Below are 12,647 nucleotides of genomic sequence, written 5' to 3'. Positions count from 1 at the left end.
ATGTGTTTGGCTTTCTTTGTTTTGCGCAGATTATCGCGGTCAATGGGAAGTCGCTGCTCAATCTGCCGTACGCCGAATCGTTGCGTATCCTGCAGCAAACAGGACGCACGGTCGAGCTCGTCCTGTCGCAGATCTTCCAGCCGAGCGGCGAGCCGTCGTTCAGTCACTTCCCGCAGCTTGCGCCCAAAGAACCACCCAGAGAGCAGCAGCAGCGGACGGCGAGCGGGCGTGCTGCCACCGTCACCAAATCGCACAGCCTGTACATTAAGAACGGCAGCCGTCCGGTGCCGGTGACGACGGAGCTGCCTTCCGCGCGCTACACCAATGCGCCGAAGCTCCCGGACGAAAGTGCCGGAGGGGCCAAACAGCAGCTCGGCAGTTACCCGGTGACATCGCAGCGTGCGAACGGAAGCGGATGCCCCCCGGATGCCGCCAGCCAGCGCTACACGAAAAACGTCGCCGACATCCTACGCACCCGCAACAGGCTGGGAATAGTCGATCGAAACCAGCAGCACCCGCAGCAACAACAAACAGCCACCCAACAGTCGCTGGTCGGTCTGAGTCCCTCGAAGAGCATGCCGGACTTACCAAAGGTGAGCCACGGTCGCTGACCACTATCCTCCTACCATATCGTCACTTGATCATACGAACCTCCTCTCCCCGCTGCCAGATTCTTCGAGCGTACACCAAGCAGCAGCAGCAGCAGCCGATCCCGACAACAGACGCAGGACGCGATGTGCTCCGGATCGGCAGTGGCAGGACGACCGGCACCGCCGGCGGATTGTCACGCAAGTACACCGGACCGACGCGCTACCCGGTCACGCCCGCTAAGGACACGTTCAAGACCATCCGCTCGGCGCAGCTCTCCCTATCCAATGCATCCGAGGACGGCCAGGTGTTTATCTAGCAGCTTGCCGTACCCTCGCCGTACCGTTAATCGCAATCAGTGTGTATGTGTGTTCGTGTGTGTGTGTGTGTGTGTTCGTATGTAAGTTGCATTCGGGTTCGTGTTTTCGTTCGTTTGCGTTGGATTTTCCAGATTCCGTGCACTGTTGCTGCCCTGCTCGCGTGAAGGAGAAAACAGAAAAGGGCGAAAAGAAACACTAGTTTAGGCATACCAGAACAAAGCACACTGGAACGAACAAAAACAACAACAGCCCCCCTAATAGGACAGAGGATAAAATGTATACCAAAACACAGTTCGCTCAGGACAAAACTACTAGAATTGACGTTGACGTTGAGGGTCGCGTAGATAGCAGACAGTTTGCAGTAACCTCTAGGGCATTCCCTAGGTACTCCCCGGAGCACCTAATCCTCCCTTGTCCACCCCCCCCCCCCCCCCCCCCCCCTTTCCTTCATATCCTCCCGCAAAAAGTTCTTTTCGACGAATAATGTTGTATAAGAGAGCGTTAGGGTTGGTGTTGGCTTTTAATTGCCGCTGCAGCAACAGTACATCAGGGTCGTACCCTCCCTTCCTCCTTACATCTTCCCATCCTCCGCGCCTCCCACCCGTCCCTCCGTGTTACATGGTTTGCCTGTAGCAAGGCGAGCCCTAGATTCCCTTCGATCAACATGTGTGTATTTGTGTATTCTGTTCGTTCGAATTGTTTTAGACCTAGGACATTGCTTCCCGTGTATTTACGACACCAAGCTTAAGTTGAACTGTGGAGCTTCCAAAAACAAAACAAAACAAAAAAAGAAACGAAATTAGCTAGAAAAGAGAAATAATATTCATATAATTTATCAATGTTATCTGCTTCTGTGAGTTCTGCGTTTTGTGTAATGGCGGTGTTTTTATTGTTTTACTTGCATTTCTCTTGCCATACACTGTTCATAGCCACCTTCCCCGTTCCCTTACCGCCTTACAATAGCCAACTTTCTTTTTCCATTTTCGTTCACAAAATATCAAGGATGCCTATCGCGAACGAAGTAGGTTTCACCAATCGATCGATGCATTTTTATCGGTCGATAAAGTTATCTACTCGAATTTTGCATCGCGTACGCTTTTATTGAATCGGTCGATATAAATTTATCGGTCGATAAGGCAACCAGTTTTCTGGATGCTAATTAGCTACTTTTCTATGGATGTAAAAATCGCATGGAAGACAATCGTCATCCAGCTGGATCCAAGTATCCTTTTTTTACTGCTCAAGTGATACATTTGGTAAACAGATGAAATCAGATGAAAATAAATAATCAATAAAATCAGTGATTTTGGTAGAGATAACGAATTGTGATGCTCGGTGGTGTTAGTTACTGTGGATTCGTGTTGATTTTTTAGTGCATCATCATTAAAAATGATCTTTTAACTCGCTATCGACTGGTCCATGGCAGTGGAAAGTATATCGATCGATTGGGTTCATCTTCTAGCGTTCGCGATAGCAATATCTATCGATATAGCAACTGCTCGACAAATTTGTTCGCGTTTGACAGCCGTTTTATCCACTGATATATCGATAGATAACTTTCAACGTTCGCGATTGCTAAGTGAACCAAGTATCCCGAAAATGAACACTTGTTGGTCGATATACCATATCGACCGATAGAGCAAAACGTATCCGATAGCTCCCAAGGATTGAAGTATCGTTGGGTAGCGGAAAAGCATATCTTTACGGGGTTTTAAACATGAGTAGGCATCAATTCTCTTTACTGTTTGTCTTGGAACTAAACCAAACCATTGTTCCTTATTTAAATTTGATGTTGAGTTCGTAAACATGTTGCCAGACTTGAAAATAGTTAACATTTAGTTTATGTTGGATTTTAGAAAATTTCTAACTGCTTTGCTTTACTTGCCATCTTCAGATCGGAAAGCGATGCTTGTGTTAGGCAACATCAGAACCGATTTTGAAAACAACACCCCGATTCAGTGCATGACCGGGCCACGAGCCATACCATGCTCAAAGAATCTATGTAACAGATATGACATCAGGCACGTTGGCCTATTACAGCCAGCAAAGACCTTGCTTGCGCCGGGTCGAGTCGTTCTCCTCGTTCTGCAAGTATCATGTTTCCCTCTGGACATGGAGCTCGTAAGCCGCAGCACGCATACGGTAATTGAATTAAGGTCGAGTTGCTGCGAATGGCGGCCCAACATTCGAAGTATCGGTTCAGAACGGTGCGCGGGCCCGGACGCACCTATTCCTATTCCGCACTCCTCCTTACGAACCGTTAAAAGTCTATCGTCACGCTCCGTGCAATATATCCTTAGGTGGCGCCCAATCTCCACAATGTTATTGCTTTTAGGCAAAAATCGGTTCGTCGTGGCGAGCTGTTAGGTGTAAAGTCGTGCCTTCCGCGCACGATAAGGATCCGAATAACAAAAAACATTCAACAAACCACCGATCAAGCAGAAAGTACCGAACGAATGCTGCCTACGAAACTCGTATGTTGTGCCACACGACGGTAGGGCGTGTGTTTGTGCAAAAACTGTACGATTCCTTCGTCCCGTCTCTCAAGAAGCTGTTACCAGATGAGCTAAAACCCTTTGGAAAACACGTTTCGAAGCGGTTTCGATCGTCCCAGCGCCGGAAGGATGGATTTCATCAAAAGTACGAAAGTTATTAGCATCGTTAGCTGCATCCACGTCCGGTCCGTCCCTCACAAGACATTCCCGCTTCCATTCGCTTGGTCGATTCGCATTTGTGTGTGTGTTTGTCTGTTTCTGGTGTGTTATTGCTTCCGAATGTGAAACTAGTCCTAGTTGGTTTAGTTTGGTAATAGAGTAATGCCGCGACCGGGTTTGATGATTGTTCTGATCCAAAGTTGATCCATATCGACGCAGTTGTTTTGGACGGAGAGGTGACACAAAAACTTGTCCAATCCATTCCAAGGTTGTTTCCCTTTGAAAGAAGTGGTAAAAATACACGTCTCGTGTATCGAACAACTTCGAAACCATTACTGGATAGTGCATTTCCTGGTACTGCCCCTCATTGACCCTGGTTTGCACACTAGAAATTAGATTGTGAATTCATCTTTCAATCTGTAACTGTTAAAAGTGAAACTTACAAATTGAGGAATCATCAACCAAGGGAAGTGTCAAATGGGTTTGACTTTGTTTGAACATTTTGTAGAAAAGGCACCTTAAATGAACTGGGAATGGTAAAATTAGCTGTAATCTTATTGCGATCCATTTGCACAACGAAAACTCGAAGAACAATTACCATAATTCATTTAATACACTCTCAACGCCCCATGGCAGTAAGTGGATGTGTAAACGTGGTAATGAAGCAAGGAAGGTTGTCGTGACTGTTTCGATTTACAAAAGGGCAAAAGGGTATTGTCCTTTCCTACACCAAAAAATTATAGTAAATGCTGGGTATGAATGAAATGGCGATCGTTTCATCGTTTCTGTTTTTGAATGTTTGGGTTCAACTAGTTGTATATTTATTTTCAACTTCAATCAATTAAATTGATATTACGTTCAACTCTACACTATTGATTTAGCACGAAGTATCCAACTTCTTACTTTTGCGAAAGCATAAGCAAATACTTTCGAATTGTCTAGCATGCTTAAACCAGGGAACATTTCTAACGAATGAAAACTTAGGGAATACAAACCGATTTGATTCATCCCCCCGGCCACCTTCCTGGCTAAATAGAACCGAATAGTTTGTGTATGTGTGTGTTTCGCTCTCAATGCCAATCTGGCTGGACGGTTATTTCTCTCTCTTTCTCACACGCAGGTGTTCTTCCCCCGCTGCCGAAGCTCCCGAAGCTGAAGAAGATTCGCAACTGGAACGGTGGCTCACTGCTGAGCCTGAACCAGTTCCCGTCGCTGCCGCCTTCGTTCGGGCTTGGCAGCTTCATGCACTCCGGTGCGGTGCCGCCGCCAGCACCGAATCCGCAATGCATCCAGCCGGCGATTTCGGGCGGGGCCGGGGGAAGCCAGGAAGGAAGGCCACCGGCGCACCGGAACGCACCGCACCATTACCGGCAGCATCAGCATCATCGGCGCAATCCCTCGGATATTTGTATCATCTCGACGGCGGCGGTGAGCAACCAGTCCCCGGCCGAGTTCAGCCGGCGGGACAACTTCGGACTGTACGCACTCAAGTGCGATCGAAGCGCGGCCAAGCGGGGCATCCTGCTGAACCTGCCGCGCAAACTCACGCAGGCCGTGGTCGGTGAGGCCGTGGGCACCGGTTCCATCAGTGGGCCGCCGTCGTCCGACCAGTTGGTGCACGAGAAGTTTTCCCCTTGCAAACGTCCCACGGCGCTTGATGGGCAGCCGGAGCAGGGGGCTTCCATTAGGCCGCCCCCAAGACGAAGGAAACGTTCGACGCCACCGCAAGCCCGCAACGGGTCGGAGCGGTTGTCGGAGCGATCGTCGGAGCTGGGTCGGTGGGAAAAGAATAATAGCGAGCTATTCCGCATAGTGGAGCGCGAATCGGCGAGCGCGGCCCGGGCCCGCTCGGCCGGCGGGGTGGGGCTAGGCGGATGGGCCAGGAAGCCGGAAGTGCCCGTTCCGGATCGAACCACCGGCTTCCCGCCGGCTCCACTCAAAACACGCTCGGTAGATAACCTGCTGGCCATTCGGTACCATCGACGGGCGCGCCACGATCCGCGAGAGCAGCACCCGAGGTCGGAAAGTGACAGCGAATCGGACGCACATCAGGTGCGCTCGCTGCGTATCCATCCCCCGGCGTATCCTCGGCGATCGCCACGAAGCGCGAAGAAAAAGTCACCTCAAGACGGGCCCCCGATCGCTTCCCATCGGCGTCAGGCATCGGGTGGTGACCTCCGGCAACCGGTCGGGCAGCGTGCAAACGGCCAGCCGACACCATCCTCGTCCTCGGCAGCCGCCATCATGCACTTTAAGCTGCAACGTGCGTCCGATTTCTCCATCGAGAACAACTCCGACGAGATCGAGGTTCGCTTTCGGAGCAATAATGTGTGCTGCGAAGAGGAGGCGATGGTGGAACCCCCGGCCTCGGTTGTTCCTGTCCCCGAGCGGCATCCCCTCCCGCCCCGTGTCGCCCAGCTGCGCCGTGGAAATTCACGTTCAAGTGCGCCCGGTATGGGTGGACGCACTGTAAAACCCCAAGCTGTTGTCGAGCGAACGAATGGACCGTCCGTGCCCAGATCCGAAAAGGCAACCGACGTTCCGAGCGACAAGTTTGTCCCGTTGGCGGAGGTGTTGCGCAAATCGATCGACTGCGGTGAGCTAAAACGCAAATGGATCAATGAGTTCCTCAAGGAGGCTGAAGCCGGAGAACGAGCGACCGAGCCCGATATTTCATCCCGCACCGGCGAGCTTCAGGAGGAGGTCGAACGCCGCAGCATCCGACACCGGATTGAGCCACCGTTGCAAAGCCACCAGGATGATGATTCGGCTGGCAGTGTCGATATCTTCCGACGGCCAACGTGCGACTTCGAAGAGTTTGACGAGCTGTTCTCGGGAGGCCAGAAGCACCCGGAGCCGGATAATGGCCCGAGAAAGTCCGTCAAGCTGAGTGAGCAAATCACGTACATTGATCGCAGCAGCACCACCAGCAACCTCTGCTTTTCGTCGTCCTCGTTTTCGTGCGCCAGCATCGATCTGGGCACTGGTGAGACTAAAACTTCGATTCCGGTACCACCACCGCCACCACCTCCACCACCGTTACCAGCAGCCAAAAGCACGGCAGTCACAATTACTTTGTCCGAGCAAAAGGCCGGTGCCGGAAAGCGCAAGGGCAGGAGCTCTAGCGGATCCAGCTGCAAGAGTACGGTTATTATACAGGACTACAGCAGCAAGCAACTGCAGCGGGTGCGCTACCTATCCTCGCCGTCTCCTTCACGCAGTTCCACGACCATACCTCCTCCCGAGGAGAGTTTATCCAACGCTAATGGTTGTGCATGTCGCACCTCACCCTCCCCGAAGAGTGTACAGATTAAATCACCCATACCAACTGCTAACATCATGGACACATCAAAGGGAAAGCAAGTGGGCACCGGGGACATACAACGAACTGTTGACGGCACAGTGCTTCCCTTCAACTTAATACAAACAGCCCGTGCTTACGATGCAAATGATGTGTTTTATCCTGCTTCATGTGACCAGGCGGATATGTTCACTAGCACTCCACGGCATTTAACTGCCACCGAACCGAACGGCCTACACCAAATCACAGACCTTGACCTTGTTGGTCCAAGGCCGGCAACGAAAACAACAGCTGCCACTGTTGATGCTGTCAAACTGTCTTCAGTGCAACCAGCTGGTTCCGCAGGGTCACCTATACAGCACTCACCGGAACGAAGCAGCCCTGCACCAGACGGATACAGTGCTGGACGGTTTATCAACCCTAGATTCGAGCATATCCCATATAATCAACCAAATATCAATAGCTGCTGTACCGATACACACCTTAGAAACGCGACGTCTATAACAACAAGTGCTACTGTGGCTGTATCCAGCGATTATACTACAATTAGCCAAACTAATCAACCAGCTATAAGTAACAACCCGAACAGGGTATTCATCATTGGCGAAGCGTTCCAAAACGGCAACGGTCTCGCATACCATCGCGAGCTTACCTATCGTTCCTCTAACCTGCCCGCGTACTACCAATCGTTACCGGCGGTGCCAAACCTTAGGCCAACGGAATATTCACCGCAGAGCACTGCCGAGCGGCAACCAAGCGGCCACAACGGGTCCGATGGTACTTCCAGACGCCACCCTCCGATGATTGCATCGGCAGCAGACATCCGAGCATTACAGCAACCAGCTTCTGGCGCGGGTGGCGTTACGAGCCCGTTTAGTGTTATACCGGACTACGATGAGTATTACAACGAAGAAGGAGTCATTATTATCTAAACCCCATAAGAAGTAACCAAAATTTCAAACACTCCGCTCTACTACCAAAAACATTCTCCCAATTCAATTGTGTAATGGACCGACGCCTTACAAAAACGCTTGTGAAATACCGACACCCAAATGGGATCTATTGAGAAGCGAATAAAAAAACAATAAAAATATAAATGTATGTAGGCATGCAACAAAATTGAAAGAAAAGTTTTATTTTTGCGATTGCTAGATTTCTTGCCATTGGATATACAATTTCCAGACCAAGTTCCTCTTTCTTGTATCAGTAAAAGTGGTGTTGTGAAGACATTCAAGCTTTGTCGCTTCTTCGTTTGATAGGTTGCTCAACCACCCCATTTGGATCATTGCAATGTTGCAATGAAATACGCACAGAAATATTGCAATAACTGTCATTTTCAGTAGAAATTTATTTCATTGCATTGAAATATTGCATCCGACTATTAGCAGCTTTATGCTAGAAAATTTTAACATATCACTTTTAAACAAAAATTAAAAGTATATGAAAATTATATCATATAGTTTTAAACTACCTTTACGAATTTAGCTTGCAAAACTCTGTATGCAACCGGCATAACCTAACGGTGAACGATGGCAACACTGGTAGTATAAACACAACTTGGATACTGACAACAATTCTCGCCGAATTTCGGGTTGTGTAGTGTAGTGAAATAAATTGTGCTTCGATAGTTTTATCCCCAACGCAATCAACCGCTATCAAATATCGAGCAGGTATCAAACATCGACCATTGAACTTTTAAAATGTTATTCGTCTATCGAAGATGCCTACTACAATCTCACATTTGACTTTTCAGCGATGTTGTGCAGACTTCTCGTGCTTTCCATCATACCACTGGCGACTGTGCTAATTAATTCAAGTAACACCTGGACCGCCCGGGGATGCGTTGATCTAGATTCTGCCACGTTCGACAAGGTGGTATCGAAATTCCGCTACAGTTTGGTAAAGTTTGACACGGCCTTCCCTTATGGGGACAAGCACGAAGCGTTCACAAAGCTGGCCCAGGAAACCGTCGACCTGACCGACGATCTGCTGTTCGTGCTGGTCGGCATTAAAGACTACGGCGAGCAGGACAACACCGACCTAGGGCGGCGGTTCAACATTCCGAAGGAGTACCCGGTCATAAAGCTGTTCGCGGGTGACCGCCTAACCGAGCCGATAGACTTTCCCGTCGAACTCGCCGTCACGGAGGAAAACTTGCGCATGTTTCTGAAGCGCAACACCGATCTGTACATCGGGCTGCCCGGGTGTGTGCAGAAGCTGGACGAGTACGCCCATGCGTTCATGAAGACAGCGGACGCAAATGAGAGGACGAAAATCATTGCCCAAATCGAAAACCTCGACACGGATGAAACGGTGCGCGAACAGTATCAAAAGTCCTACCCAATGTATGTGTCGCTGATGCGGAAGATAGAAAAGTCGGACAAACACCCCGAGGACGTGATCACCGATGAACTCAAGCGCGTGGAAAAGCTGCTGAAGGGAAAGCTAAGTGACGCTAAAAAGGCGGAATTATCGCTACGCACAAACATCATGCTTTCGTTCATTGCTGCTAAGAAAAAAACACAAAATTCTCATGATGATCTTTAAACTAAATAAAACGGTAAGAAATTTCGATCCAATCATACAATGTACATGCTTGTTTAATTAATTTCATTTTAAATTTTTATTATTTAACTAACTATTACACAGTTTTATTGCTTAGTATATAATGACCAATCGATATTGTACTTATTTTACACATTTATTCATAATACTTCAAATATTAAACTGAACTCTTATGAGGCCAAACGATCTCTATGGGGGATATGGTTGGGATTTACGTCTCTTCTTTTAATAATTTTAAACATTTGACGGCTGTGAAATTAATTTTGCCTGAAATAGTCGGATCGGAACCTTCCTCAAATTATTTTCGCCCTAATCAATATGGGCAGTATGGGAAATATCGAGAACTTCGTAGCCTTCGTAGTCATACGTTCGCTTCACAAATTTATACGGAATGGGCATGTGCTGGTTCCGTCCGCATTGTTTCCATCCACTTCCTACTCCACGCTCGGTGGCGTCGAAGTTGCTGTAATCTCAAATTAAAGAAGATCGAAACGAAGTGCTTTTGATGCTGTTGCAACATCATCTCACCTTGCAATGCGTGGCGAGCGCCTGCCGTTGTATGTGTGCCCTCTATTGTGTCGTCATTTTTCCTCCGGCTCCACGTGCAGATTGAAGGACAGTTATTGTGGCAGGGAGAAGAAAAGTCGTCGCCGGGCGGGTTTTCCACCGATGATTTCTCCTTTCACACACCGCGAGCTATCGGCGATGAGAAGCAAGACGCTAAGACATGAAAATTCCGCATCGGACGGCTTGCGATCGGCCGATACGAGCGGAGGAATACAGGCGCAGTGCCCGCGGAATTGTGAATGAGAGAAGAAAGCAAAATCTTTCGAAGCGTGGAGAAAGGGAATTTGATCCAAAGTATTAGGCCGCTCACATTTCGACGATCATTTGTTTCGTGGTAGTGTGCATGCGAAAGGAAAAACAAGTGGTAAATAATGAATAAAATCCAGCGGTCCTTCATTTCTCCTGTTAGTAAACTATCTACTTTACTAGGCATTGGTTTAGACGATTAGATGCGAAAGCATATGAAGCACGTTCTTTAATTTACTAGATTGTTTTGTAATTCGCTTTTTTCGTTCAATCCCTATATTATTTGGTTTCAAATGGATGTTGGATGATACTTACCAATTACAGGGATTTTTAGATGATATCATAACAGCAGCAGCAGTAACTTAGTAAAGCAGCTTGCAAACATCCACTAAATGGTATTACCGAAAGTAATGAAACCTTATCGATACAATTAATTATTTAAATTTAAATAAATGTCACACATACTGAACATTTTGCTTTTCGGAATAAATCTTTGAAGTTGATTAAAGGTAAACTTTATCGGCCTTTTGAGGCACCTGTAAACTAAACGCAAACTATTATTGATTGATTGAAAAATATTGGTGTTTAAGGTTTTAATACACCGTTTATAAATTTATGGGTAAAAACTTCGAGTAGCAGAAGTGTTGGTTTAATAAAAGTTTGCTAAATTGAGTAAGCGATGGAATGACATTTTTTAGTCATTACCAAAGTTCAAAGAGCATTTAAATAATTGATGTTTGAAAGCCTCGAGTAAAAAAAGCGCTTAAATAAAGTTGGTCATATATAGCCAGGAAATTTCTAAATTAATATAACAAGATATTCGGGTATGCTTTGCGCGAGCGCTTGTTGATGTTAAAATGTTACAGGTTGTTGAGATTTAAAGTGGATCGCTGCACGGCTCCGAACCACTTGAGGACCACTGGCTTCATCTGCTGTAGAGGCAGCATCTTGGCCAGCCCGGCATCGGCCACCGTAGAAGCAGAGGGCGAGAGCCTCAGCCACCAACCCCCCCAACGGAAGGTTAATGGTGAAACGCAAAGACAAGTACAAAGGAAGTCTTCGGGGTGGGGTGTTGTATGGGGCTGGAGGATGGGGCTACACAGCCAAGAAGAATGTGGAGAGAAAGACCGAGCGATGAAGAAGGCGCGAGAGATCGAGAAAAGAGCGAAACCGAAACAACAACAGCAGGAGCAGTGCGGCGGGCGAACGAAAACGCGAACGCGAAGAAACCCCGTCCGTCTTTACGCACGACGAGCGTCGTCTTGAAGGCAAGGTGCGCCACCGTGGGCTCAAGAAGCGCGAGCGAGCAGACCTCAGGTGCTCGCCGGCCCTTTCACCGCCAGGGTGAGCCACATCGGTGGTAGGGGTACATGCGGGTATGGGCTCCTCCAGCGCGTTGGGATCGCAGCCTCAATGCGGCGGATCCTCGGCGTGGCTCCGTGGGAGCAACCTTTTCGGTGGAGCGGTTTTCTTTGGCTCAGTCGCGCTCTGGCACTGCGGCGTAGCGCACTTGCCGTCGTGTGTTTTCCCGTGCAGCTTAGTTTTTCCTCCTCCCGCCTCGTTCGGTAGTAGAGATTTCGTTTCGGTTCTGCCAGCGGAGTGCAGTGAACGTGCGATCATCGGTGGTTTCGAGCCACCGTGAGGAGGCTGAGTGTGATCCGGTTAGGAGGCTCGATTCGTAGCCTTTGTGATTCCGTGTGCGCGTAGCTGTTTGGCTCGCGTGTGTGCGTGTGTGCTGGCGCCACCGTTTGGCGAAGATTTTTACACCGTCGGCCGTCGGAAACCGTTAGGTTCTGTTTTTCAAGTGACCTCTCCGGATGCCTTTCGATGCGATGGCCGAGGCCGAGGCGCGAGGGTCTGAAAAAGAAGTAATTTAAACGTTAGCAGCAAAAACAAGGGCCACTTGCCGAAGGGCCACTACACACGTTGGAGATAAACAGCCGTGCATGGACCATTATTATTTATTGTTTGTGCGAGCAAAATCGACATTCCACCCGCCACCCGAAACCAGGCCACAACCGCGCTGGGAGGGGAGGGTACGGTACCGGTGGTACGCCTCCAGTTCTGTAGGAGGCGTGGAGGAGGTGGCGACCGGGGCCGCGAAATGCACGTGAGATAGAGTTTCGGACCGCAATTTTACCGTTTTGAATTTTTGTTTTTGTGTGTTTCCGCACGTTACGAAATCGAACTGGTGGCAGGTCAACCTGTAACAGACACGGCGGAGGTCGGAATTTCGACGGTTTTGCGGTGCTCGAAACAGCAGCCGGACCACGCCGGACAGCCGGACGCACCTGCAACGCGCACAGAGTTCAATGCACGTGCCGTGACAGCGGTCGACGTTCGCTCGCGAACCGATTCGCCGCGTCGGTGTCCCGTTAGTGTCGAGAATCTACTACGCGTGTAGCT

The 12,647-nt window shown here is 48.9% G+C and overlaps 3 protein-coding genes across 3 annotated transcripts in view; all 3 read left to right on the top strand.

The window, feature by feature from the left end:
• LOC131290662 (uncharacterized) overlaps positions 1-969 on the top strand; it is a 29,341-nt gene extending 28,372 nt beyond the window's left edge. The window contains 2 exon segments of the mRNA XM_058319824.1: positions 30-593; positions 671-969. Coding sequence (XP_058175807.1) covers positions 30-593; positions 671-907 — 801 coding nt within the window. The 3' untranslated portion in view covers positions 908-969.
• Positions 970-3,532: 2,563 nt separating this feature from the next.
• LOC131290661 (uncharacterized) lies at positions 3,533-7,795 on the top strand. Its single transcript, XM_058319823.1, has 3 exons — positions 3,533-3,548; positions 4,683-6,812; positions 6,927-7,795. The coding sequence occupies exons 1-3, from the start codon at positions 3,533-3,535 to the stop codon at positions 7,793-7,795; spliced, it is 3,015 nt and encodes a 1,004-aa protein (XP_058175806.1).
• Positions 7,796-8,411: 616 nt separating this feature from the next.
• On the top strand, positions 8,412-9,438 carry LOC131290881 (protein windbeutel). Its single transcript, XM_058320066.1, has 2 exons — positions 8,412-8,533; positions 8,617-9,438. The coding sequence occupies exon 2, from the start codon at positions 8,619-8,621 to the stop codon at positions 9,408-9,410; it is 792 nt and encodes a 263-aa protein (XP_058176049.1). The 5' UTR covers positions 8,412-8,533; positions 8,617-8,618; the 3' UTR covers positions 9,411-9,438.
• Positions 9,439-12,647: the final 3,209 nt, after the last annotated feature.

Source organism: Anopheles ziemanni, chromosome X (genome assembly GCF_943734765.1).
Source record: "Anopheles ziemanni chromosome X, idAnoZiCoDA_A2_x.2, whole genome shotgun sequence".
NCBI classification, from domain to species: domain Eukaryota; kingdom Metazoa; phylum Arthropoda; class Insecta; order Diptera; family Culicidae; genus Anopheles; species Anopheles ziemanni.
The sequence above is the reverse complement of the archived record's forward strand: the minus strand, read 5'-3'. Positions and strand labels throughout refer to the sequence as shown.